We start from the raw sequence: 27,354 nt of genomic DNA, 5'->3' as shown, positions 1-27,354 counted from the left end.
ACAGGAGAGGATTAGATACATGGCTCAGAAGACTGTACCACACAGGATAGGATTAGATACATGGCTCAGCAGACTGTATCACACAGGATAGGAGTAGATACACAGTTCAGCATACAGTATCACACAGGATAGGATCAGATACACAGTTTAGCAGTCAGTGTCACACAGCATAGTACTAGATACACAGCTCAGCAGACAGTATCACACAGGATAGGATTAGATATACAGCTCAGCAGTCATTATCACACAGGATAGGATTAGATACACAGCTCAGGAGACAGTATCACACAGGATAGGATTAGGTACACAGCTTAGGAGACAGTATCCCACAGGATAGGGTTAAATACACAGCTCAGCAGACAGTATCACACAGGATAGGATTAGATACACGGCTCAGCAGACAGTATCACACAGGACAGAATTAGATACACTGCTCAGCAGATGGTATCACACAGGATAGGATTAGATACACAGCTCAGCAACAGGATGTGCCAAAGGAGAGGACATTTTCATTCCAAGAATTCCACTCATTCCATCTGATTTCCCTTTTGATTTTAAACGCCTCCAGTTTCCAGTTCGACTGACATTTGCAATGTCCATTAACAAAGCTCAGGGACAGTCCTTGAAAGTAGTAGGGATTGATTTGCAATCTCCATGCTTTTCTCATGGTCAACTTTACGTGGCCTGTTCAACAGTTGGAACTGCCAAAAATCTGTTCATCTTTGCACCGAAAGGAAAAACCAAAAATGTCGTTTATCAAAAGGCCCTTGAATGAGTTGAAAATAAAATACTATCAATACTTAGATAATCCTTTAGTTAATTTGTGTTGCAAATCTGTTGAATATAAGATGTGAAATGTTTTTATGTGCAATATAAACATCATAATTTGTTATAACTAACCACAGTTAAGGGCATGTCACACTAAGCGATATCGCTAGCAATATCGCTATAACTTGTGACGTTATAGCGATATTGCTAGCGATATCGCTGTGTCTGATACTTACCTACGACCGGCTCCCCCGCTGGTTATCGCTGATCGCGCGAGAACGTCCTGGACCGTTTCTCGTCATCTGCTTCCTGCGGCGCTTCCTGTTGTGACGACGAGCGACATGTGGAGCCAGGCGGGAGGACGCAGGATCGCCTGGTGTGACAGGAAAGTAGCGATCCCCGTCTCCAGCGATGTCGCTGGTGAGATCTGCCTGTGTGGCAGCTCACTAGCGACCACTTAGCGATGTACCAGCGATCCTGACTGCGTCATATCGCTGGTCGGGATCGCTGGTACATCGCTAAGTGTGACACTACCTTTAGTTACTATGCCATGGTAACGCCGGGCTCTTCAGCTAGTCTTGAAATAAAAGTAAGTTTTGCAATTGGATTTGTTAAGAAATTGTTCCTTTATTAAGATAATCTTATAAATGTGCCCCTGCTGTGTACTGTGTAATACATCTGACCTTGCAGTAACATGGTCTGATCACACCACAGCTCCTGGGCTGTGGAGGACACAAAAGAGGGTATACAGATATTACAGCATGGGATCAGGGGACCTTTGGGATTCTGTCCTCCGCCTGCTAATCGAAATGATATCTGCATGCTGCTCATTCAGAGTTGTGATGTCAGAGCTTCCCTCCAAGGTCCTGTCATAAGGAGGTTGTGCAGAGGTAGCTTGTGTCCATATGTAGTCTGTTTCCCATCACCAACACTGCTCTCCATCCCTCGGTAGTCCTCCTGAATCACATGTGCCTCCCCAGGTTGATTACAGTGAACAGTAGGGGTAGCTGCTGGGCTTACATATCTGATAGTCTGAGTCAGTGATGTATGATACTGTTGTCAGGCTGGGGAGGCACTTATGATACAGGATGACTACTGAGGGAGAGCAGTGTTTAAATGGACAAAGGCTGCCTTTTCACAACCTCCTGTTGACAGGACTATTGAGAGAGGTTCTGACTCGAGAGCTGTGAATTACCAGCCGGCAGAGCATAAATTGCATAGGATATCAGGCTTGCTTAGGAAATATGACTTGCATTATGAGTGTGACAAACCATGTCTCCTGGATTGGACCCGTAGAAGCACTACCAGAGCACAAAATGTCTGTCGTCCACTTGTTCCCCCGCATGTCTCCCCATGAACGCCGCACTAGCACTTGATAAATGTCCGAATTAATTGAAATAAAGGTCTTTTAAATCTCAGAGGAAACTGGTGAGTGCTGCCTTTCATACTTTCTCCTTCGACTATTACTTTTTGGGTGCACTCAGGGGACAATATTACATTTTAACTGTGCACTTAAGAACATTATTACATTGTAGGCACTGTCAGGGTTTTGTTATCCTCAGAGAGGCATAATTACTTTCCAAGGGGCGAAATGTGAGTGCTACTATTATTTTCTAGGCCACTCACAGAGGGCTTTAATATTTTCTAGAGAGAAATGTAAGGGCTACCATTGTGGGCATTAATATGTGAGAAACTAAGAGGAATACTGTTACCACAGCAGATGCACTAAGGGTGGTTTCACATTAGCATTTCAGGGCATAGCGACGGCCTGCGCACGGCTGCCGCTAAGTCCCACCCCCTGCCGTGCCTCCTCAGGTAGCTCCACCTACGGGCGCATGACGCTGCATGCGTCCTGCGTCCCCTATCTTTATCACTGGGGATGCAGGCCGTGCGCAGTATGCGTTTGGCGGCGTATGCGTCCTTTTGACGGTGCGCCGAGCGCAACCAAATTGCAACAGGTTGCGTTTGGCGCTTGTCGGCGCACCGTCAAAAGGACGCATGCGCCGCCAAATGCATACTGTGCACGGCCTGTGCCTGTGTCCCCAGTGATAAAGATAGGGGACGCAGGACGCATGCAGCGTCATGCGTCCATAGGCGGAGCTACCGGAGGAGGCGCGGCAGGGGCGGGGCTTAGCGGCGGCCGTGCGCAGGCCATCGCTGCGCCCTGAAACGCTAATGTGAAACCACCCTAAGAGTGACAAATGCGGCATCAGCAGCCTCACTATTAGGTGTCAACAGGATGGGGAGTTTTCGTAGGTTAGGAATAAATGGGGACAGTGCTAGAAATGCGAGAAGTCAATTGTGTCTATGTTGTAAATTCTGCAGATGAGTCCTGGCTGGACAAAGTTGTCTTGTTGGTCTGGGCCAGATGGAAAAGAAGAGAAAAGTGAACAATTCTATCAGAATGAACGTCACCTAAAATAACGGTAGTGTAATCTCTTAATATGGAGTGCTGACTTCAAAAATATATAAAAAGTGAAATTTTTATTAATAAATTGAAAAAATACAACATAGTACAAACAACAAGGAAAGATTCCACGCAAGTAATCAAAGGAGATTTGTCTATAGTCCCCTAAGAAGACCCCTAGGGGATTTGTGCGCACTGTTGCTTATTTAAATGGGTAAGTGTCCTTAATTGGCTTGTTTTAAAAAAATTTTTTTGCACTATGCACCTTATGTTCGCCCCACCAGGGCTACCGCTTATACCCTGGTTCTATTATATGGGTGATTGGGTTAGTATATATATAACTTCAGGCCTCTGGCACTAATTTTCCTATGACAAATCTCCTTTGATTACTTGCGTGGAATCTTTCCTTGTTGTTTGTACTATGTTGTATTTTTTCAATTTATTAATAAAAATTTCACTTTTTATATATTATTGAAGTCAGCACTCCATTTTTTCCTATGTTTATTCGATATTGCGGAGTTTCTTCTCTTGATAGTTTTTTTCAAGTGTTCTTTATACAGCTATGAGATTAGTTGTGATGTTTATAGCTGTGGCTGTCTTTGAGTATCAGCTAATATAATCTCTTAATATGTTCGGCAGAACTGGTATCTTCTACTACAGTATATAGTCTTTCTATGGCAGCAATATCGGTCTTGGTCTCAGTATAGCAATTCTTTTCAGAAACAGTGTGGTCATCTCCTGAGGTTCCTCTTTACCTACTGTGATGAGGGTGAGCTACCATAGACATAAGCAGATTTGGTTGCTAAACCCGCTAATTACGCCTCTGTTTCTCAAAAATGTTTTCAAAACTTTTTGGGTATTTCATTTGTATATAGAATAGGATGAATTAAGTAATTTACCTGAGGACCTTTTAAGCCTTGATCTCCTTTACTGCCTGGCACACCAGGACCACCTTTTGTTCCCTGCAGATAAATATTCATGTTCTTTAATATTATTATTTAGTTTATAGTGCTCACAGGTTATCGTACATGTGAAAAAAGTGTAAGCAGGGTTTCCAGAATTTAACAAATATATAGCATACGTATATAACGTGAGATAGAAATCAAGTACAGTAAACACAATTAAATGATGAAAGACTGGCACAGAGGGATAGAGGACCCTGACCACAAGAGCTCACACTCTACAAGGAAAGGAGAGAAGGAGACAGTAGGGATGCTCATATGGCAGTGTATGGGTAGCATAGTTATTAAAGGATTTCTGAAGCGATGGGTTAGTTGCTTTTAAGGGTTAAGGACAAAAATAGATAAAATTTTGATTTTTAGTGAGATCCATAGTATGGGGGATGCACATCAGGTAACTTGGAGGCAATGAAGTGAGGAGGAGCAGTCAAGAGAAGAGCATAGAAGAAGTTTTTGTGAAGATCAGAGATTACTCATAAGAAGGCAGTAGGACACATCATTTACATATCATTACCCCAGTTAACAAAATTATATCTCACATTTGTTATGTGCTACATTAATATTTCAATATAAATAAAGGGATCTCAAAACAGATACATTGAAGAATGTTGCACTGTGTCCTAAAGCAGAACAAATTGTTAGACGTCTTGTGTGATAACAAAATTCCATTGGAATTCATCACCTTTCTTTTGAGAGCACAAACTTGTATGTTGGGCTGTTATATACATTCATTCTGCTAGATATTAAAGGAGTTTTCCACTCTCAAACATATGGATTCCAAATGGTTTCAATCACTTAAAATAGCAAAATCAGACAGCGCTCACCCTCCCCTGCTCCAGGTCTTGTTGTTGGCTGCTGCTCCAGTCTCTGTGCTTTCACTGCAGCAGTGATTTTACATCACAGCTGCAGTCAATCACTGAGCTTAGCGGCTTGTGCTGTCTACATAGGTATAGCTGCTGAGCTCCCTGATGGGCTGAGGCGGTGATGAACACTATAGTCGTGACATCTCCTCTACAGCCAAAAGTCAGACATCTGGGCAGCATTGGAGGTCCAGCACTGGATCTGGGGAAGGTGAGCACCATCTGAATTTTTTATTTTACATGACTGCAAACGTTTCAGGTTAACTTTGTAGAGAGTGGAAAACCCTTTTAATGCAATATCAGAAAGTTCTTATAAAATGTGCTTCCCATAAAGAGGTATTCCCAGTTAAGCCTTATTAATAGGATGAATAGAGAATGAATCAATAATGAAAGAATTAAAGGTCAAGATCAGGCTCCGTGGACCTCCATTCTCGGGATTCATAACATAGTTCTCCTAATCATTAAGTGTCCCAGTGGTTAGACCCTCAGTGATCAATAAGCTAGATAGGACATAACTTTAGAATCTGGGAATACCCATTTAATACTAAGATCATTTATTTTTAAGTTTTCATTCAATTGTTCCATCAGTTGATATTGTAATGATGACTAACTTCTGATATACCTTCAATATGTTGCATTAAACACTTTGAATTATTCCTTCTTTATTTTAAATTACTCTTTCAATACTGGAAATTTATCCTATACTTTGTTGATCTCTAACTGATGACTGACTGTTCCCAAGTTTTAGGTGTCATTTACGAAAATCAGCAAGTGTAAATGCACTATGAGTGTTCCCATGATTGCTTGTTTTCTGATCAGCTTGCAGTGTAAAGATGCTAATATGGCGCCCCTAAGGGTCCAGCTGCCACAAAGTTAGAGGGAATTGGTGTTGGGGACTGGCGCAGTGAGGAGCTCTTCCCGAGACCAGAGGATAGTTGAAAAAGAGAGAAGGAGGACAGAGGAGTCAGAGAGAGAAGCTCCAGAGAGAGAGAGGAAGAAGGGGTCCTAGGGGCACGAGTAGTGAGGATTCCACCCGTGGCGCCTGAATCCACGTCAACCATAGTCATGTGGAGGGACCAGGTCGCAGAAGGAGACTGGCCCCAGACTTGTCAAGAAACTGAGGACTCAGCTAGAAAACCAGAGGCTGCAGCATCAGCAAGGACACAGCACCCCGGCTGGGGATTGTAACCCTAACACCTTGAGTAAAAGTATGAAGACTGAAACCCTGCTGTGTCCTCAGATATATTTGCTGCATCACCTACCCTGCACTACAACTGTTACCACCATCACCGCCATCTTCTTTCACCCTATAACTGCCCTGGGCCTAGCTTTACCCATGGAGAGCGGTAACAACTCTACTGTGTCACCTAGGGCCCCAGCAGTCTCCTTAAGCAGCGTCGGCCATCTCCTTATTGCCGAACACCTCGGGTGGCATCACAAATTAATCACCTATAACCTTTCCCCCTCATCATTTCATTGCATGCCCAGGGCCATGGACCAGGTCACTGCTGCCGTGACATCCCCTGAAGTAACTGCCCGACTCGGTCACGAGTACCCCATGGACCTGCGGGGCGCTGCACTCCCAATGACCCATTGAACAAGCAGAATGCTCATTCATCATAGGAAATTATTTTTAAGCTTCCTTAGTCTAAGTTTATGCACACAAAACGATTTAATACCAATCGCTCTTTGAGCATGTGAGCGCGGTCAGCCTGTCTAATCAAGCTATTCAATAACCACTGATTGGCTTCTATGTAACGATCATTTACAGTCATGGGTTGACCAGTGTAAACAAAGTCGTAGGACTAAAGCTACCCTCTAAATATGAAAACCAGCCTATGGTTGATACCCTAATTACAATACACAAAACACCAATGACATGGGGACCTTATTGATTTTCTGTAAAACACTGTAGAAGTGCAACCATTTCTATGTATACCTGTGGGCCGACAACACCTCTTCTTCCAGGGATATTCTGAAACGCATAAAAATGCAAACTTTAAAAACAACTTTCATTATAATAGTATTATTTTTTATTTTAATAAAGCATATATCAGACACTGGCAACAGAATGAACACACTGATAAATATAAAAAACAGTTTATAACATTTGATTTGTTTTCAGGGGCTAACACTATTTAATTCTTACATCACGTCCATCAGCACCAGGTTCTCCAGCTTCTCCTTCCATTCCCAATTCACCCTAGAGAGGGGTAAAAATATAACTTTATAAGCTATGGAGAAGATATGTGGAGAAGGTGCATGTTTTTATGTGATTCATTTTTTAATGGTTACATATAATTTTACGGTACATGCAAATTAATGGGGAAAACTACATAGGGAAAAGCATCACTCCCATAGAATTTTAAAACAACACTCCAGTATTTTTTTTATTATTGCAGCGTTGGAGTGGTGCTTCTAATGTACGGTCCCTGACCCTACTCTAACATTTAACCGGTGCTGTCTTCCTATTCTATTGCTTCTATTGCTGCGCTCCTACTGTTCTGCTCCTGCTGCAAATGAACATTTTGTCTGATAGTTGATCCTAGTACTGGATGTTGGATGTTGATCCCAGTATATCAACGGAGAAGCTCACCACAGAGGAGGGGCTCCAGTTTGAGAGGCATCATTTTATTTATTTTTTTCACCTTTATTTCACACATTCTTTCACCCATGAAAGTCTTTGGGGGGCATTTCAATAATTAAATAATGTCAGCCCAAGTTACATAACAAATTCAGTCTCCTGGCTGCACTGCAGAGCTAATCTGGGTCTGTTTGGTCCCAAAAGCTCCTGCTCCCTGTTGGTACCTGGCAATCGCATGATTGCTGGGTCTGGAGGAAGAATCGCTATAACTGCTTTCTATGCTAAATATACAGCACTCATTGAGCAGTGTGTATAAATTAATCGGGAAGGCAGAGATGGTAATAAACCACCTTTGCCTTCTTTGTGAGAAGTCTGCAATGACATTTTAGAACACCGTTGTAGGGTAATATGCGAGCTGCTGGAACATGGAAGTCTATAGGCAGTCCAGAAGTAGTTAAAGATAATGTGCAAAGTGATGTTACAGTGCAGGGGAATAGAATTGGTTTTCCTTTAATGGCAAAGTTGTTTTTATTCCCTTCAGACTACAATATCTGAACTCCAAATAATTACCTTATTTATATTTTTCATGTGTCAAACGGGCATGCTATTTTAATAAATCTGCTTTCTAGTTCTTTGTAAATTCTCCACTCACATTATCCTACAGATAAAGCTGAAGATTTAAGAGGCTGGAAGAAGTAGGAAATCTTCTGTTTCTCCTCATTCTGCAAAATGTCATCTAGTCTGAAAATTATGCTCTTTGTAGAACTCAACTATGGTGATAGCTTGAATGGAACCAAAAATGTGCTGATAATAAAGTGAATAATCACCTCTCTCCCTTGTTCTCCCTTAAGACCCGGTGGTCCAGGAATAATGTTTTCATTTCCTGGATTTCCCTGAAAGAAAAATAAAAAAGAGTTCATAACCAAATTGACATACGTGAATTAAGCAATGTATATAATTTAAAAGAGTAACCATCATTTCAATTTCGTTTCCTCAAAAATCAATATTACAATAAGTAATGTATCTTCTTATCAGAGAAATCTTCTCCTTTCTCCTCCTGGACTTAATTTTCATTCTCAAATGTTCAATTCATGGATATAATAATGTCTTCAGTAAACACAGATTTTCTCATTGCGGAGATAGGAGATGACAGTTGGGGCTCATAGTTCTATGGATAACTGTTGAATCTTAAAAGCACCAATTGACATCTCCTATTTCAGTAATGGGAAGATCCGTCTTCACTGAACAGAGATTTTACAGTTTTACCAATGGATTGTGAATGAATGATCAGTCCAGGAGAAGAAAAAAAGCAGATTTCTGTAATTAGCTATATTACATAGTTGCTTATTTTCATGTGCACTGTTGATTGATGAATTAAAAATGGCTGTTACTCTTTAAAGGGAATCTGTCACACCATTTTTCGACTATGAGCTGCCGGAACCGAAATCAGGGGCTTATCTACAGCATTCTGTAATGCTGTAGATAAGCCATTGATGTAATCTGAAAGAGAAGAAAAAGGAGTTAGATTATACTCACCGGGGGGTGGTCCGGTCTTGGTCCAATGGGTGTTGCGGTCTGGCGCCTCCCATCTTCTAACGGTGATGTCCTCTTTTTTGCTACCTGTCGTGGCTCCGGCGCAGGTGCACTGCTCTGCCCTGTTGAGGGCAGAGCAGAATACTGCAGTGCGCAGGCGCCGGACCTCTCCCGGCACCTGCGCACTGCAGGACTCTGCTCTGCCCTCAACAGGGCAGAGCAGTGCGCCTGCGCCGGAGCCACGACAGGCAGCAAAGAAGAGGGTGTCATTGCTAGAAGATGGGAGGCTTCAGACCGGATGGCGACACCCATCGGACCGGACCGAACGCCAGGGTGAGTATAACCTAACTCCATTTTCTTCTCTTTCAGGTTACAATGGCGGCCTATCTACAGCATTACAGAATGCTGTAGATAAGCCCCTGATGTCGGTGCCGGCAGCTCATAGTCGAAAAATGATGTGACAGATTCCCTTTAAAGAGTAACCGCCATTTTTAATTCATCAATCAACAGTGCACATGAAAATAAGCAACTATGTACCAAGTGCTCGGTACTAGAATGGAGCACATTGGATCACTCCAGTAGCAAACATTCTCTCTGTCTCTCATGCAATATATCAGTACATATTATTGACTTTGTGTACATGTATGTATATGCATGTGTGTAAATATATAATGTTATATATATGCTTACCAGGTCACCCTTCAGGCCTTTAAATCCTTTATGTCCTTTAGGTCCCCTTATTCCAGATTTGCCCTGTTAGGAAAATGAATCAGAATTCCATGATCTCATGTCCTGGTTGTTCTGCAGTAGTAATTTAATATCACAGTCCTAGCAGAGCATTTTATACTTTGCTAAGGGTCTGGCCCACCAAAGAGGATGGACCCAGGCTCTGATGCAATAATTGGCTTAAGGCTACATTCACACATACATGTGAGTTTTACTGAGGTTAACGGGCTAATTTTTTTCTCAGGTGTCATTCTAGTTGCTTTGTTTTCTCATTTGTATTTTTTTCACTTTAGCAGGTAGACAGTCTGATTTGTTGTTCCCATGGACTCTTAACAATGTAAGTAGAAGGATGGAACTTAGCTGGCACTCTAAAGTACAAAGTGTGTCTTCTGTGTGTCATCCGCTTTACATGAATCCCTTCAAACTTTAATGGCTGAGTGTGTCCAGCAAAACACATGACAATAGGACAAGCTCTGATCTCACGGACCGGATATATGGATTTGTTTTTAAAACGGATGTGTGTGTTTATCAGTGAAACTATATGGGTCACTGTGATGTCTGGGAAAAAAATGGACAGTACTAGGATGTGTCACAAGGGTGTGTGAATGTACCAGAAGCTCCAACAAAAGGCAGTCCATTTGGAGCAGACTTTGAAGTCAATTACTTATCCCATGGCTGGGTGCAGACGAGTGTGTCTTTGTCATCCGAGAAAATCGGATCAATTATGCTAATTACACTCTGATTAAAATCTGATCAGAGTTTAATCAGCCTGTTATCATAATGTGATTCAATGCATTCGGATGAGGAGAAGATGGAGAATTTTTTTTTCCATCTTCTGCATTGTTAGTCTGTGGAATTCATTGACATACTCATTGACTTGCAAGTCCGAGTGCAATCCGAATATCAGATCAAAATCAGATATGCTGAGATTTTTTCCTCGGATTGTCTCTTTCCGATGAAAAAATTGGACATGTTTGCAGCCATATAGAATAACATTGGTCCAGGTGCTATCCGAAGTTTTGTCGGATCACATGCAGACTGATAAAACGGTTGTCTGCAAGAGCCCTATGTTTTATTTCTTATGGGGTAATGAATAACGAGCATGGCATTGGCGCAACACAAATGGCATAGATACACAAAGATACACAACATTATTGCAGTAGCGTGCCGAGCATGGACAATTTAATTTGCTACATTTATAATTACTACCATGTATAAATCATGTATTTTAAAGGTCACCCAAAAATGTATAGATGGCATCCCCACTTATGGCTGATCCTCAGGACGGTATACTGTAGCAAACAAGCATTTTACCGGTTCTCCTTTTTCACCCTTCTCTCCTTTTATGCCTGGAATTCCATCCTTTCCCTAAAAAAAGTAAGATGAAAGAAATATTGTAATTGAGATTTATATAGAGATAAATGGAAGTTTATACAACAATAAGCCATAACATAAAAAACATGGACAGTTTGCGACAATGGCGTCCATCTAAAGGTGGGATATAGTAGGGTGCAAGGGTGCAGTGAGATCTTGAAGTTGTTATTCACAGTCGGAGGAATATATAAGCACTAGGATCTTGGAACTTTTGACACGAATAAGGGTAGGCCTTGTGTGCCATGTTGCTTCTGAAGTTTAGGACCAGGTTGCTGCGCTCTCTAAACTGGGCAATGTACTTGAGTATGTATAATGATGAGATAAATGGCTAAAAAGCAGCCAGATATACAGGGCCACATAGCAAACAGTATTAACCCATTCACGCCACATACAATTGTAGCTTTTAGGCTTCTATATTTTTATATTTTGCTTTTACAGCTTTAAACTTAACTCGGCAACATTATTATTCAAGTCAGTTCGATTACAGCGATACCAGACTTGTACAGTTTTTTTATTTCAGTATAAATTTTTTTTTTTAATTTGTCAAATGCACCTATTGCGAGCACATGTCAGCTGTTCAAGACAGCTGACACGTGCAACCTTTGATGCGGGCTCACCGCCGGAGCACACATCAAAGCTGGGGAGACGTCCAATGACGGGCTATGTCCGTCATTGGACGTTAAGGGGTCAATAGAAGAAATGAAAATGTGTTAATTCAAATTTAAGAACAAAAATGTTCTTACTTTTTATTATTTTTTTAGTCCTCTAGGCGATTTGACCCTGTGGCCATCTGATGGCTTGTTGCATATACTGCAATACAATTGTGCATAGCAAAGATGATGATTTATGAAAAATGCTGGCGAGAGTAGGATGAGATTAGAAGCGGTGCAGCTTATCTCCTGTGCAGTTTAGAGGGAACACTGCTTAAACGCTGTTTCCAGTATACAGTGGCTAATACCTACTGTACCAAAGTGGAGCAAGGAAGGACAACCAGTGAACTGACCACAGGGACACAGCCATACAAGTTATTTGAGCAACGGCTAGTCTGTTCGCTACAATCCCACAAAAGAGTTACTGTAAAGCTAAATACACCTGAAGGTAAAAAATAAATTGTCCTATTTTTCATCCAGAATAAACGGTTGACTCTCCATTTTTATTGTCATCCATATGTCCAGGTTTTTCTTGACTTAAAAGATCTGCTGCTAAAATCTTGGTGCCAGATACCACATGACTCTTTCAGTTGCTTTGTGGAGTTAAAACATGGAAGGCTCAGAACATGGTGATGTGATCAGCAATATTATGCAGGTGGTTTTAATGTAATGAGTAATTAATTGGAAAACATGTTCTATTTAATAAACAGCATACCTTTTCTCCATGAAGTCCAGCAAGCCCATCTTCTCCATCTTGATTCTTCATAAAAAGCACAATACAGAAAATATAAGTTGTCTATATTTCAGCATTTCTTACATGTATTGGTGTATTCATTATAAAGGGAACGTAAGGTGCAGTATTAGAAAAAATGATACACTGCAGAATATAAGCTTTCACCATGTTTTGTGATATCGAAAAAAAATAAGATAGTCTTCCGTATGTCTCCATAGTCAAATACTTTGAAAAAGTAAAACATAACATCTGTGTAAAACGCTCAAGACAAATTCCATATTGCATAAAAATGAGCGCGATAACGGTCTTTGGGGTATTATGTTTATTATTTGTCTAGAGAGTGGTGACAGATCCAGATATATTCCAGTGCCAGGCTTCTCATTAGGAAACCATGCGAGGAAGGGAAAATTACGTTAAAAAGCTTATTCTAAATATAGTAAGGTTATCTGGACTCAAACATCAGAAAACATTCTTAGTTTCATTTTCTTTTTTACCTAGTAAAAATTTCTCTTATTTCTCGAGGTTCACACGTTATGAGGATGCATTAATGAAGTTTTTTTTCTGGTATAGCATTTTCTTTTAATGAATTTATGAGGATAGAAAATAGGTGAACAAATTAACTCTTCAATCAGGCAAACATGGAAAAACATGTAAATCAATTTTTCTGAACACAACACAAACCAACATGGAGAAACAAAAATACTGACCTGATCTCCTGGTAAACCTCTTGATCCCTGTCAAAGAAGAAGAAAAGAACACGCAAAATATAAGGAACTGATATCATAACCAGGTGTATAATGAAATACCAGTGTTAGTCCCTCATTGTCTAACTTAGTGACCTTCTGGTTCTCCATAAAAATGTAACATAATAAGGGAAATTTATATTATCTGCTGCATTCTTTTTTTAGACAACTATGTAAAAGCTTTCTGGAAAAATCCAGAAGTGTACAGGGTGACAAATCCAAATCTTTCTAGCCCTGATTATTCTCAATAAAACTCCTTATCTGTGATTCTTTCTACAGTGGGCTGTAGTTTGCACACTTTCTGTGTCATGTACACTGATATTTGGGGCGAGATCCAGTCTGAAGCCTTTTATATGTGCCTCTCCTGTGCTCTAGATGCTATGGACCTCTTCAAACAGAAATAAGTACAATATTAGAGCTGTGTTGATATCAGTCAGTAAGTCAGTAAAGGCAACAGCACCCTGAATACACACAAATCTCACACCCAGCCTATATTACTGGGAGAGACACTCCCACAAGAGATAAATCTGAAATTGCAGAAGGTCTTTAAATGAAAATTGCAGACTGAAAGTGCAATGTTTTAACTAAAGGTAACCACTAACATGTGAAAATCAATTTTCCATGTCATACGTATTCAAACACCTTAAATAGCTGTCTGTGGATAGCGATCCCCAGTGGCAACTTAAAGCACAAGCCCTTTTGGAGTGTGCATGTGTTCTTATTAGGGAGAGAGAAATAACCATTGCTAGTTATGGCACTCAATGGCAATGGCTTATCACCTGTCAAAATGAAGGTTTGGGTATCTTGAACTTTAACTTGTTCGATCTCTCTGTCCCGAGCCCCTCAAGTATACCTTTCATAGCCATGGTTTCTATATCAGCTAATGATTTTGTTACATCACGATGGTCATATCTTGACAGTTTGTAGAAACTCTTGCAAATCTGATGTGTATTGTATATGACCAAGAACAAAAGTTAACAGCCAATAAGAAAATGTGGCACCCCTTATCCAAATTTAAAAAAACAAAAAAACTACATTAATATTTTACCTACAATAATACACTTAAAATATACCTTTAGGTCTCAGTAATACCTTAGGCCCTTTAGTTCCTTCACATCCTTTGTCACCACTCTCACCCATTAGACCAGGCAATCCTCGATCACCCTAAAAAAGGCAAAGTATGCTTAAAAACAGAAAAATAACATACTATACATAAACCAGATTGCTTTTCTAAGTTGAACTAAAACTCAGATATTTAAAATTACTTTATACAGTTGTCAACATGCTCAGCCTAGCAATTTTTGCTCAATAGTTCGTTTTCCTAAATGAAAAACTTTAAATATAATAAAAACGGTCAGTTATTTTTGTTTAAATTAATAGGAATTTCAACTTTGAGCTTTTATGTTTATTTTTTTTCTATTTTCCTATAGTGTTCGCAGGTGAAACATTACAAGGATCCCATTGAAAATACAGGGATATACTGTACATATAATTCATGCACTTTCTAGGTCCTCTAGTGAGTTATAATTCATGCACTTTCTAGGTCCTCTAGTGAGTTATAATTCATGCACTTTCTAGGTCCTCTAGTGAGTTATACGTCTCTAGTCTGACTAATATAATAGATCGCCTTAATTAAGGTCGCATTTGAAGAGTATTTTACAAACTCTTTAGAAATGAAGACTTCAAAAGATGTAATAAAGATAAAAAGAATAACTAAAAAGAAAGACCCACCAGTGGACAAATGGCGTTATGGCAAAATATAAACATGAGCCAAAGAAATCTGTCTTTACTGTTTGGAGTAACAATCATTAGGTAGCTGTACTCATAAGATGAGCGAATTTGTTCGGATTTTGTCCCCGAATCAGATTTTGACATATTCGAGCCATATTTGAACACTATTCGTGCAGAAAGTTTGCCTTGTGATTGGTTCCAAATATTTTCGATAATTTCTACTCCCATTGACTCTAATGACGCTTGGCTGTGTTCGACAAATACTGGAAAAACAAAATTCAAATCCGATTGTATTCGGAACCGAATCTGAACAAATTCGCTCATCTCTACTCATAATAAGCACAATGATTATCATAATGTAAGGTTTAATAATCTAACTGAATTCATCCCCTTTAGTTAAGATCAAAGTTTAAATTATATTATACATTTATTGATACATCTCGTTATTTAATGAATATATAATTAGTTTTACAAAAGAATAATACAGCAAAAGCTGAATGAAAATAGCACAATTTTTGTTGATTTTGCATTTAAAGAAGCTTACTTCTAGAAGAACCAAAATGTCTACTATACATTCATTGTTCAGTGTTGTTATCATTGCATCTTTTTGTGTATAAATGACAGAAGACGAACATGAAAAGGAAATAGAAGACTCACTTCTGCTCCTTCTTCTCCAACATGCCCTGGATCTCCTTTTTGTCCAGGCAGTCCCTATATAAATGACAAAAACAGTATGTAGAATATGACTTCAAATAATAACTGTATCTATTCTAATTTGTATATTATCTAACAATAAAATCTCAAAAGAGGTTTATTGCAAGACATCTGAAATATTTTGCCACACAAGAGAAAGAGATACTGTATGTCAAAAGAAAGAGATATCTCAAACCAGGGGTATATGTAGAAATATAAGGAACCCACAGTGAAGGTCAAAATTAGGTCAGTTGGATGACAGAGGTGTCCCTCATATAAATCCTTTTGATGCCAGCATTACTGTTTACCATGGCCTCCAAGGGATTAGACTGCAGCAATCAGAACTACTTCCATTCATGGCAGTTACTTGCACAAGTCTGCTGTGTAAAGCAACCAGCACCAACTTAATATAGAGTGGGTTCAGCATGAAAGGCTGCACCATGCAAATCCTCCTGACTTCTGCTGTATATGTGGGTCAGATGTAAGTGGCAGAAAAGGCATGAGGTGGGGTTGTTCAGCATGGGCCACCACAGTTTATGGGCCCCATGTTGACCAATTGGCCTACTGCCATTGACAGTACTCAGTTGTCATTGACCATAGCCCATGCCAACAAATTTTAAATTATCTCAATTTTTTTTAAATATCTTGTGAACCCAGAAGAACATTGAAATAAACCCAAAATGAGCTATGTTGCTTAATTGGGGATTGCATCAGCCATTTGCAGAATGTCGTCATTAAATTACAATCAGTAAATTGCCTCTCCAGCCTTGCCTCACCAACAACTAGAGGGCACGCCACAGTTTAAGAAGCACTGCTGTCACGCACAAACATGGGTAAGTCCAGTGTATGGCACAGCATAAACCAACAACGGGATGGAATAGGGAGAGGAATGCCCTAACAGTAAGGAGTGAGTGATGGGACACCTCCTGACTCCAACCTGTGCCTATCCCTAAGCTCCCCTAATGCTCTAAACGGGTCCTTCGCCTGCCACTGTCATGTGCCTAGTCTCTAATTGTCGCCTCAGTATTCCCTGGCTAATGCACGGGCCATCAGAGATGCTAGCCTCACCACTGCAAATGGTAAACACCACAGGTGAAGTGACAAACACGAGACAGACAGATAAAGGGAAATAATACTGAACTACTGCAAAGCTCCAAACAGCAGAGGGTATGGCACCAGGAACCTGAACTCCACAGAAACAGCATATACACTACTGACACAAGGAGCTCCTTAACTCCAGGCTGATCTTCATAGAATAACTATTACCGACAGTCAGCTGATGCATCATGTAACTATTTAAAGGATGGTGGGAGTGGACACCACCCACATCAGCTGACCAGTAACAAAGCAGCTTCCAGCATGGATATTGACATTTACCCATGCTGGCCCACCATGGTCACCTCCCTCCACATGACCAGGGGAACACGACTTTTGTGATGGAGTACCAACTTTGGAGCGATATGGGCAGACATTGATATAATGATCAGCTAGACCATAGAAAAAACATGCCTCTGTCCCACGGTGAACCACAGGCAACCTAGTTTTAGAGGAGACTCCTCCCACATGCATGGGTTCATCCATCTGCACCTGTGAGTCCTCCTCCCTAGAAAGAACAATGGTTGTAGATTCAGTGTATGTCTCTCACTGAGGCATCTGTCTACCAGTATAGCAAGGGCCATGGCGGCCTCCAGCGACCCAGGAGTAGCATACTGTACCAGAGTATCCTGAAGCCTAGCATACAGACCCTGACAAAAATGACTCCTAAGAGCAGGGTCATTCCACTGAGTGTCAGTTGCCCATCTCCGAAACTCTGAGCAGTACTCCACAGCCGGCTGGTCTCCCTGCTTGATCTAATGAAGTCTAGACTCAGCCAGGAAGACGCCATCAAGATCCCCACACACCAGCATCAATGCTGCGAAAAACTTGTCCACTGACCGCAAAGATCTCCTTAACTCCAGACTGGTCCTTATAGAATAACTCTATTACCAACAGTCAGCTGATGTATCATGTGACTAGTTAAAAGATGGAGGAAGTGGTTACGACCCATATCAGCTGACAAGCAATAAAGCAGCTACCAGCAAGGATACTGACATTAACTCTTGCTGGCCCAAAAGAGAAAAAAAGCAACATTTAAATTATAACAGAACGAGAGCTGCCACAAATCCAAAAATGAATGGTGACAACTGCTTTAACATATGGAAATATTGATTAATATTGGGATCATTTAGGATTATGATCTCCATTTTCTTTTTTAATGAACTTTTAAAACAATTAATTGCCCAATTGACATACTCTTAAAGGACACTTTATCATATACTGTACAGAAAAATTGAAAACAAGTCCAAGACACGTAAAATCGTGGAAAAAAAATTCTAACATTGTGTTTTAGATTTAGTTCTTATGGTCTTCATTGTGCTGTACAAATGACATGAAACAAAACTATTCTTCCAGGTCAGTACAGTTACTGCTGTACCAAAGTATAGTTAAAGTATAGTTTATTGTATAATTTATTTTCTGTTTTTCTAGCTTAACAATATTGTAAACTTTGCTTAAAAAAAATTTGGCTTGTGTTCCCATTTTCCAAGGCCCATAACTTTTTTACTTTTCGGTGGGGCTGTATGAGGGCTTGGGGAAACTGGGAGTAATTGAAATGTTTGTTTTATTATTTTTTTCAAAAAAACTTTTTTAAACCTTTACTTTTTTTTAGGGAACTTCAAAGTTTTCAAAGTTTAGTCAATTGATTGCTAGCACTACATACTGCACTATAGCTTTAGAATTGCAGTATATTGTTCTTACACTCTTATTTGAAGCCCAATTTGTGGCTGGGCTTCTCAGGAGTACCAATATAACAATGATTGGGGCCTTCAGCAGGCCTCTGACTGCCATTGCAACCCAGCAGCTCCGTATGATCATGTCACAGACGCCGGCTGTGTAACAATCCATATCTGCCCTGCGTGGAATGGACTTAGTACCTAAGCTTGTTCCGCACACCATGATGAATAATCTATCAAATCTCATTAAGAGGATAAATTTATATATATTTTTATTGTGTGTTATGGAACATTCTGTAAGTATATACAGTTTACCGTTGATGCCTAGCTGGCAGTTGAATCCTTCAGCAGTATTCACTGTTTTCAATATTTATTTCATAGGTCAATACCACAAATGAAGATAGGAAACTTTAGAAAATATCTTATCATATAAAAATGCCTCTTTCTCTTCCTGAAGTGGTCATTCATTCTTAATTCACTGATGACATTTTACATTCAGTGAGTCCAGATTTTTCGCTCGCTGAGATGAAACTTGCAGCTCATAAAAGTCTATGACTAGGGAAGGACCAGGAGGAGGGAAGACGAGCAAGAACCAAACAGACACGTTGCTGCCGTTTTGCTAAATGACATTGACACTATCACCAGTCCCCTAGTAAGGAAAAACCTTGAAATAAACACTCTATGGTATCATTCATATCATTCACTATATCCACGCTACTGATAATCTCAACAGTGCAGTCTTTACTTGCTGACTTTAAATTATAATTTATATACATACCTTTTGGCCTTTGTCTCCATGGTGTCCAGGTGGTCCACTTTGTCCAATGCATTTACAGAATACACAACAACATGTCTTCTCGTTAACATGTGACTAATAGGGAAATAAATATTTATTAATTATTGTTATACAACATAGTCAATTATTTTTAAAGTGCCTGTCCATTATTTAGATATTGATGTACAATACTTGAGATAGGTCATCAATAATAGATTGGTGGGGTTCCAGCACCCAGTACCCCCATTATCAGCTGTTTGCAGCTTTGACCACAGCTGGAGTTGCATAGTGCACAGAGCTTTGTGAACTGTATAGTGGCTGTGCTTCTGTGCTGCATCTCTGCTCCTATTGAAGTGAATGGAAGCTAAGCAGTAATACTGAAAAAATGGCCATTACATACAGTAGTGTATGGAGCTGTGCTGTTCTGGCTATGTACAATGTTTACATCTGGCCATCACCAGAGCTTTATCAGCCCATTACTATCTAAGTAGTAAAAAACTTGTTTGAAGAAGCACTTCAGCAAAACTTTTTATTGCCTAAACCTGTGTAAATGTATATGTAATGTAGTGTAAGTGTGATATTATACTCACTGATCAGCATCTTCTGAGTCCAGGGCCAGACTGACAATCAGGCAGTTCTGGCAAATGCCAGATGGGCCGGTCCGGCAGTGGGCCGCATTGCCTACTGTGCTTTTAATAGTATCGGTGTCCTTAGGACGCCGATACTATTAACAATTGTGACTGAACACAGAGCCGCAGACGCCGTCATTTCCTCAGGCAGGTAGCGGGCATCCTTTCTGCCGGGGGCCTGTCGGGACCCAGCATATGCAGATGACTTTGGCGGTGTGATGACATCACTGCATCAAACTGCCACCGTCCATTGAGAGACCAGACAGAAGAGGATACGGACCCTGCAGAGGACGAGGAGTCTCGATTAGATGAATATAAGGATTTTTTTTTTATTTTGGTGGATCCATCATACTATATGGGGGCTGTTTGGGGGACATCATACTACGTAGGGTACTGTTTGAGGGACCATCATATCATATAGGAGGGGCTGGGTGGTGGTTCACGCTGTTTAGGGGAATATCATACTATAAAGGGGGCTGTGTGGTGGACCTCCATATTATATAGGCTGCTATTTGGGGGACATCATAATATGTGGGAGGCTGTGGCGTGGACCACCATACTATATAGGGTGTTGTTGGGTGGACTGTAATATTATATGGAGGCTGATGCGGAGGACCATCATACTGTATGGGAGGCTGTTGCGTGTATCATCATACTATATACGGGTCTGTTGGGGATTTTCAAAGGGTTTTTGGTTTTGTGGTGGACATTATACTGTGTGGAAGTCTATGGGGTACATTATACTATGTGGGAACTGTGGTGACATTCATAATGTATAGGGTGATTATGGGTGACATCAAACTTAATGGGGTGGTTATGGGGGACATCACACTTTATATAGGGGTCTGTGGTGCACATCATACTGCACATCATACTGTATTTTGTTGCTGGGGTGTATGGGCTGCAGTGACCTTCTTACTGTGTGGGGTACTGTGGGGAATCATACTTTGTATACGGTTTGTGCGTCATCATACCATAATGTGACATAATATTCTAGAATGGTCATGAAAAGCTTATCATAGTGGGTAAGACCACTCAGGAGCATTAGTAGGAGTAAAATAGCTGTATTTGCTGCAATACATATCCTTCTACATGTCCTAAAAAGTTGGGAGATATGCCATTCTTTGACTGTGACGTGTTAGGACTTTTTCCATGGGTTCTGTTATTTCTTTCTACGCCCCTACTTAGGAGCCATATTACAATACAGAGGCACTGAGGGTCATTATTATAAGGAGGCATATTGGGGATTGTTATCATTATAGGGGAAGCAAGAGGCAGTATTATTAGTAATGTAAGAAAGCACAGGAGGTGGTTGTATTATTATAAGGAGGCGCAGGGTCATTATTATAAGGAGTCAACGGGAGTATTATTAAATGAGGCATAGGGGAACTATTATAAGGTAGCAAAAGGGGACATTATTACTGTATGGTGCTGTAGAGCTGTAAGGATGCAAAGGAGAAATGTTACAGGGCAGCACAATTTGTGGTTTGTGTAGTGGTTATAGAATATGAGGAGGGTCTTGGAAAAACAGTAAAGTAAAGATGTCTCTGTGTTATATTTTACAGCGACAAATTTATGGATGGAAGAGATCATGGTGGTCTGGACTGAATTCGAAGGAAAAAATAAAATGAACGACAACAATCAGCGAGAATGTCACGGGAGAGAACCTGTTATATATATAACAGTACATATACAGTATATTCAGGGTGGGCCATTTATATGGATACACCTAAATAAAATGGGAATGGTTGGTGATATCAACTGCCTGTTTGTGACACATTAGTATATGGGAGGGGGGAAACTTTTCAAAATGGGTAGTGACCATGGTAGCCATTTTGAATCTAACTTTATTTTTTTCAATGGGAAGAGAGTCATGTGACACATCAAACTTATTGAGAATTCACAAGAAAAACAATGGTGTGCTTGGTTTTAATGTAACTTTATTCTTTCATGAGTTATTTACAAGTTTATGACCACTTATAAAATGTGTTCAAAGTGCTGCTCATTGTGTTGGATTGTCAATGCAACCCTCTTCTTCCACTCTTGACACAGTGATAGCAACACCGCAGAAGAAATACTAGTCTAAGGGGGTCAGATTCCTTGTAGGAATTCTCGGACCTGACACCCATAATGTGGTGGTGCACCATCTTGCTGGAAAAACTCAGGGAACGTGCCATCTTCAGTGCATAAAGAGAGTGACACATCATCATGTAGCAATTTCAGATATCCAGTGGCATTGAGGTTTCCATTGATGAAGAATGGCCCCACTATCTTTGTACCCCATATACCACACCATACCATCAATTATGGGTGTCAGGTCCGAGCATTCCTACATGAACAGTTTCCTGGAAAGTGGATTGGTCGTCGTGGGCTGGTTGATTGGCCACCAAGGCCACCAAGGTCTCCCGATCTGACCCCCTTAGACTTTTATCTTTGAGGTCACCTGAAGGCAATTGTCTATGCTGTGAAGATACAAGATGTGCAGCATTTGAAACAACGGAAACCTGTGCTAGCATTTCTTCTGCAGTGTTGCTATCAGTGTGTCAAGAGTGGGAAAAGAGGGTTGCATTGACAATCCAACACAATGGCCCACCCTGTATATATATATATATATATATATATATATATATATATATATAGTCTGCAGAATACTGGTATAGACCTGATATTACCATTATCTAGTACAGTGGTTTTTGTTAAAGGGGGTGTCCAGGTTTTATGCTAAAGTCTGCAGTCACTCTGTTTGATTATGTGTGACTGCAGTCTTCTGAATTCTCACAGTGGGTGCATTGCATGCTGTCAGGATTCCCCAGTGCCAGTAGTGGGTGATTATGTGACCACAAGTATGCAATTTGAATTCATGCAGTCACGTGCTTGCTGACTAGATATGCATGACCTTGCTTAATACAAGTGAATTTAGTAAAGCAGAGTAAACTTAGTCTGAATGTGGCCTGAGGTGTGGAAACCCCATACTTGCAGTCAACACCAACACCATAGAATCCAGACAGTGCACGCTGTGAGGATTCAGAAGTCTAAAGTCACATAGACTTTAACCCCAAGCCTGGACAACCCCTTTAATGCTCAGTATGTTAGTATTATCACTGCTGTATATGATGTTAATATTTAGTTATGGTTTGTTGGTATTTGTCTGTTATATTACAATATTGTTATTGTGGCATTGTTATTACTATTCAATCTTTTATAGTGGTATTATTGATATTATTAGAAATATTGGAAATCTTGATTTCCTCTGGTGGGGTAATATTAGTAATATATCCCTATCTGGGGCTCGGGGGTGGGGACAGCATGGGCCTGTGTGATTTAAAAGGCCAGGGAAGAATTTCAGCCCCAGTCCGTACTTGTCTGAATCACATGTCTTCTAGATGCTAGATCACAGTGGGGTTTATGTTTGAGCCAAACGCCCCTTTTTCTATAAATCTATGGAGCATGAGAACAAGGCTCCATAGAGTTACATTGTAATAGCAATTTTCGGTTACAAAAATTGACCCCTGATGATTCAGCTTGTTGAATTAAAAGTCACGTAATCCACTATGACACTTACACTATACTACATTTTGATAGATTTAAGCATTAACAATTTTAGTGGTAGTGCTTCGTGCTTCTTTAAGTATAATTAATACAATCCGCAACATTGAATCTGCAAAACCAAAAAAGACAAGCTGTAATGTTATGCATATAAAGAGAGTAGCAGGTGCCGCTAAGATCCGTAAATGATTACGATTATTTTCCAGCACGTAGTTCCATTCTGTAGAATGTGAGAGGAACATAAAAGCCAGATTGAAAGCAATTTATTTTAGCTTTTAGAAACCGCAGGAATCGTATCACATCATGTGGGATGCCTCCTGTTCACACAAATGCGAATCAGGCTAAAAGAATGGCGCATAGTGATCCATTTTGTACTGCAAGTAAACTTGGACATCAGATACTGAGCCTAAGACATCAAATAGTGTTTACACAAACCAACATAAGGCGTTTGCACAACATTCGGCTATGGGCCAGACCTCAAACAACAGGTGTCCATTTACCTCATGCCTCCGCTCTGAAAGGATATCATGGTGCAGAACAAAACAGCAATGGTGGTTGGAATTCAGGTCTATCCTTTTCAGTGAAGAGCCCTGCTATTGTCTTGGATGCAATGAAAGCCAGATCTTGGTCTGGAAACTACATGGGCAATGCCATAAAGAGACCTTCATGAGGAAATGCACCAGTCCTATTCTCGTGATTATGGTGTGGGAAGTGTGTGGTGGCACAATGTCTACTGGCTGGAACCCATTAGTCTTCATACCAGATACACTAACAGCTCGGTATTACATTGGTTTGGTCTTGGATCCAGTGATATGGTTATTTCTACAATTTTCTAGGAGACGATTTGCGTTACAACACCAGGCAGCATGTTACTTGTGCTACTGCGTGCAGCCTGCTTGGAGTAAATGTACTACCATGGCCGACAGCATTTCCGGTCTTCTATCAACCACATATGGGATGTCATTGGTCAGCAATTGCAAAGGGAGCTTCCAGCAGCGGATCTTGATAATTTGCATGTCCAAGTGCATTCAGTGTTGCAAAAAATTCCTTAAACATCCATTAATGATATTATTGATAGCATGCCAAAACTTGTAAGTGCATGTATTTCTGGGGATAATGCTCATATTGAATACTGAAAAAATTGAGATATTTTGAAATTTTTGTTTCCGTTTTTTTATGATTTGCATATACGGTAATTAACATGTCTATTGATCCTGTGATTTCCATAATTTCATGACTTTTCCTTCTAGGTTTTGCAATTTCAATGTTGAAGAGCTAATATACAGTAATTCATATTTAAAATTATTTTTACCACTTTGATTCTATCTATCTATAGTAACTATGTTAGGCGTCGGATTCCTGCGTTTACTCAGCAGTGATCCAAATCCTCACATTCTGCACTCTCCTCCTATTTTTCCACTGCAGAGGAGATTGCAGAGGAGATTGCCTTGCAGCAAATCTCTCCTGAGGCTAAGTCCTTCTGTCCTCGGACTGGGCATGCTCATGGGGCGATCTCCCATTGGAGATCGGGAGTCATGTGCTCAGGTCCCGCTCCAGTTCTCATTGGTCCATCTCAGAGATCTGGAAGCGTGCAGAAGGTCCCGGCTGCTATAAAAGGCACGCATGGCTGTTCCGCCATGCGCTAGTATAGTCATACTTGCTGCTGTGTGTATGAGGACGGATGCATGATTCTGCTGACCGACTCATTTGAAACCCCTTCCCTTTGATATTATGCATGTGAATAGGGACTGAGCTAGTTTCAGTGCCAGCGCTCCTCTGCTTCAACTTGCACAGCTGCTAGCGTCCGACATTGTTATTTGTCAACACGCGGGGTCTCAGAATAACAGTGCCCCGCAACAGCCAGATTCTGTAACACCGGGTAAGACTCTTGTTCCTCCCCACCTTCGGCCGAAGGTTCTTGCCTGGGCACACACGTACAGGAGGGGTGGTCACTGCAGCTATATGCAGACCACAAAACTCCTGGTCTTACTGGTGGCCGCACAGGGCTCGGGATGTTAAAAAATATATTCGAGCCTGCGCCTTTTGTGCTCGGAATAGCCTCCTTAAGCGGAGACGCCTGACGACACACAGTGGCATTCCACTTTAACTTCTGCTCCCGCTGTCTCCCACAGGTCCCTTCTCAGACCTGGTGATCTTGCCACCCCTGAGGCCTTCCACGTGTTCCGGGTCATCTACCAGAACATCAGACTTGCCTGCGGACAAGTCTGAGGCCTATACCTCTTACGGGCACAAGTTGGTGGATCGTAAGGCTCAGGGAGGGAGGGCCACGTTAGGAGTCGAATTCCTGCGTTTACTCAGCAGGGATCCAGATCCTCACATTCTGCACTCTCCTCCTATTTTTCCACTGCAGAGGAGATTGCCTTGCAGCAAATCTCTCCTGAGGCCAAGTCCTTCTGTCCTCGGACTGGGCATGCTCATGTGACGATCTCCCACTGGAGATAGGGAGTCATGTGCTCAGTGTTAGGCGTCAGATTCCTGGCACTGCACAGCGGGAATCCAAAGCCAGACATCCTGCGGTCTCCCATTCTCCTCCGACCGCTCGGACTTCTGCTCAGCAATCACGGTGAGCCAGGCATTCTCCTCAGACTCGTTCTGTGAGCCTGGGTGTTGCTGCCACCTCCGGTGCAGCAATGGTAGCGCAACCAGCTTTGCAGGGAACCGCTCCAGAGGCTAAGTCCTCGTGCCGTGCTACTAGGCATGCCCGCAACGTGCCCTCTCAGTGGAGAGCAGGGGTCACATGTGCAGGTCCTGTGTCGGATCTGATTGGTCCTTCCCAAAGTATTGGAAGGTCCCGGAAGCGCATGGCTATAAAAGCCCTGCATGGCGGCTCGGCCAGGCGATAGTGTAGCATATTATTCTGTGTGTGTATGGTGATGGGTGCATGGACTGGTGTCTGACTCATCATGAAACCCCTACCCTCTGATATTACGAGTGGTGACCGAGTGTGTATAGTCAGGTCCAGGGTGGTGGCAAGCTACACGCCACTTGCTCCACGCCTACATTAGCGTCCGTCGGCACCCGGTCCTCGGCGCCGATGCTTGCGGCTTTCTCTGCCGCTGCGCTGTAGTAACAGCAGCTATTGGGGTTCGCGGCTGCGACGCCACACGCAGGCCTCTGTGACGCTAACAGGGCCCGCGCCTTTGCTTTAGTGTTCGCCAAGCGACTCTGTGTTTGTACGGAGCCGCCCTTAGCGTTCGGGTGACGTTAACCCGAGCGCAGTACCACACCTACTAGGTGCATCTGCCATTGTTCAGCAGCGGTCTTGTCACCTACCGCACGGTGGACCCCGGGCGGCGAACGCACCTACTATTATTTATATTTGGTGCGTTCCGCTGACCCTAACATTACACTAGCGCCAGGGTCTGGCTGGCAATGGCAGACGTGCAGCAGCTGCAGCGCTACATTCGGCAGCTGGAGAGCAGGTTGGCGGCTATTGAGAGCACCAACTCAGCTGCGAATGCTGCGCTAGCTGCTGCTCAGACAGTCGCCGAGGCTGTCTCACGTGCGCCCACACTTTTGCCTTGCTGACAATTTCTCGCCTCCCGCTCCTCGATAAGTTTTCGGGTGACAGCGCCACCTGTAGGGGATTCGTTAGCCAGTGCTCCATTCAGCTGGAGTTGCTGGCTGCACGGTTTCCTACAGAGCGGGCTAAGGTGGGGTTTATTGTCTCCTTGTTGTCTGGCCAGGCATTACAGTGGGTCACGCCATTGTGGAAACGTGATGATCCCGTGGTTCAGGGACCTGCTCAGTTCCTCGCGGCTCTGAAGCAAGTCTTCTTGGGACCACGGGTCACACACGATACGGCTCTCCAACTGTTATCCCTATCACAGGGCTCACTCTCGGTTAGCCAT

General features: G+C 41.7%; 1 protein-coding gene across 1 annotated transcript in view; it reads right to left on the bottom strand.

Moving 5' to 3' along the window:
* The window catches only part of LOC141084736 (collagen alpha-6(VI) chain-like), a 177,975-nt gene that overhangs the window by 89,806 nt on the left and 60,815 nt on the right, over nt 1–27,354 (bottom strand). Inside the window, exons 12-22 of the mRNA XM_073569619.1 lie at nt 19,311–19,403; nt 15,726–15,779; nt 14,430–14,501; nt 13,302–13,328; nt 12,577–12,621; nt 11,152–11,205; nt 9,802–9,864; nt 8,406–8,471; nt 7,144–7,197; nt 6,934–6,969; nt 4,075–4,137 (exon numbers count right to left, since the gene is read on the bottom strand). Of these exons, the coding sequence (XP_073425720.1) occupies nt 4,075–4,137; nt 6,934–6,969; nt 7,144–7,197; nt 8,406–8,471; nt 9,802–9,864; nt 11,152–11,205; nt 12,577–12,621; nt 13,302–13,328; nt 14,430–14,501; nt 15,726–15,779; nt 19,311–19,403 (627 nt within the window). The remainder of the gene's footprint in view (nt 1–4,074; nt 4,138–6,933; nt 6,970–7,143; nt 7,198–8,405; nt 8,472–9,801; nt 9,865–11,151; nt 11,206–12,576; nt 12,622–13,301; nt 13,329–14,429; nt 14,502–15,725; nt 15,780–19,310; nt 19,404–27,354) is intronic.

This window comes from Dendrobates tinctorius, unplaced genomic scaffold, assembly GCF_039654945.1.
Source record: "Dendrobates tinctorius isolate UK_male_01 unplaced genomic scaffold, ASM3965494v1 ptg000005l, whole genome shotgun sequence".
Lineage (NCBI taxonomy): Eukaryota > Metazoa > Chordata > Amphibia > Anura > Dendrobatidae > Dendrobates > Dendrobates tinctorius.
This window is presented reverse-complemented; position numbering and strand designations above follow the sequence as displayed.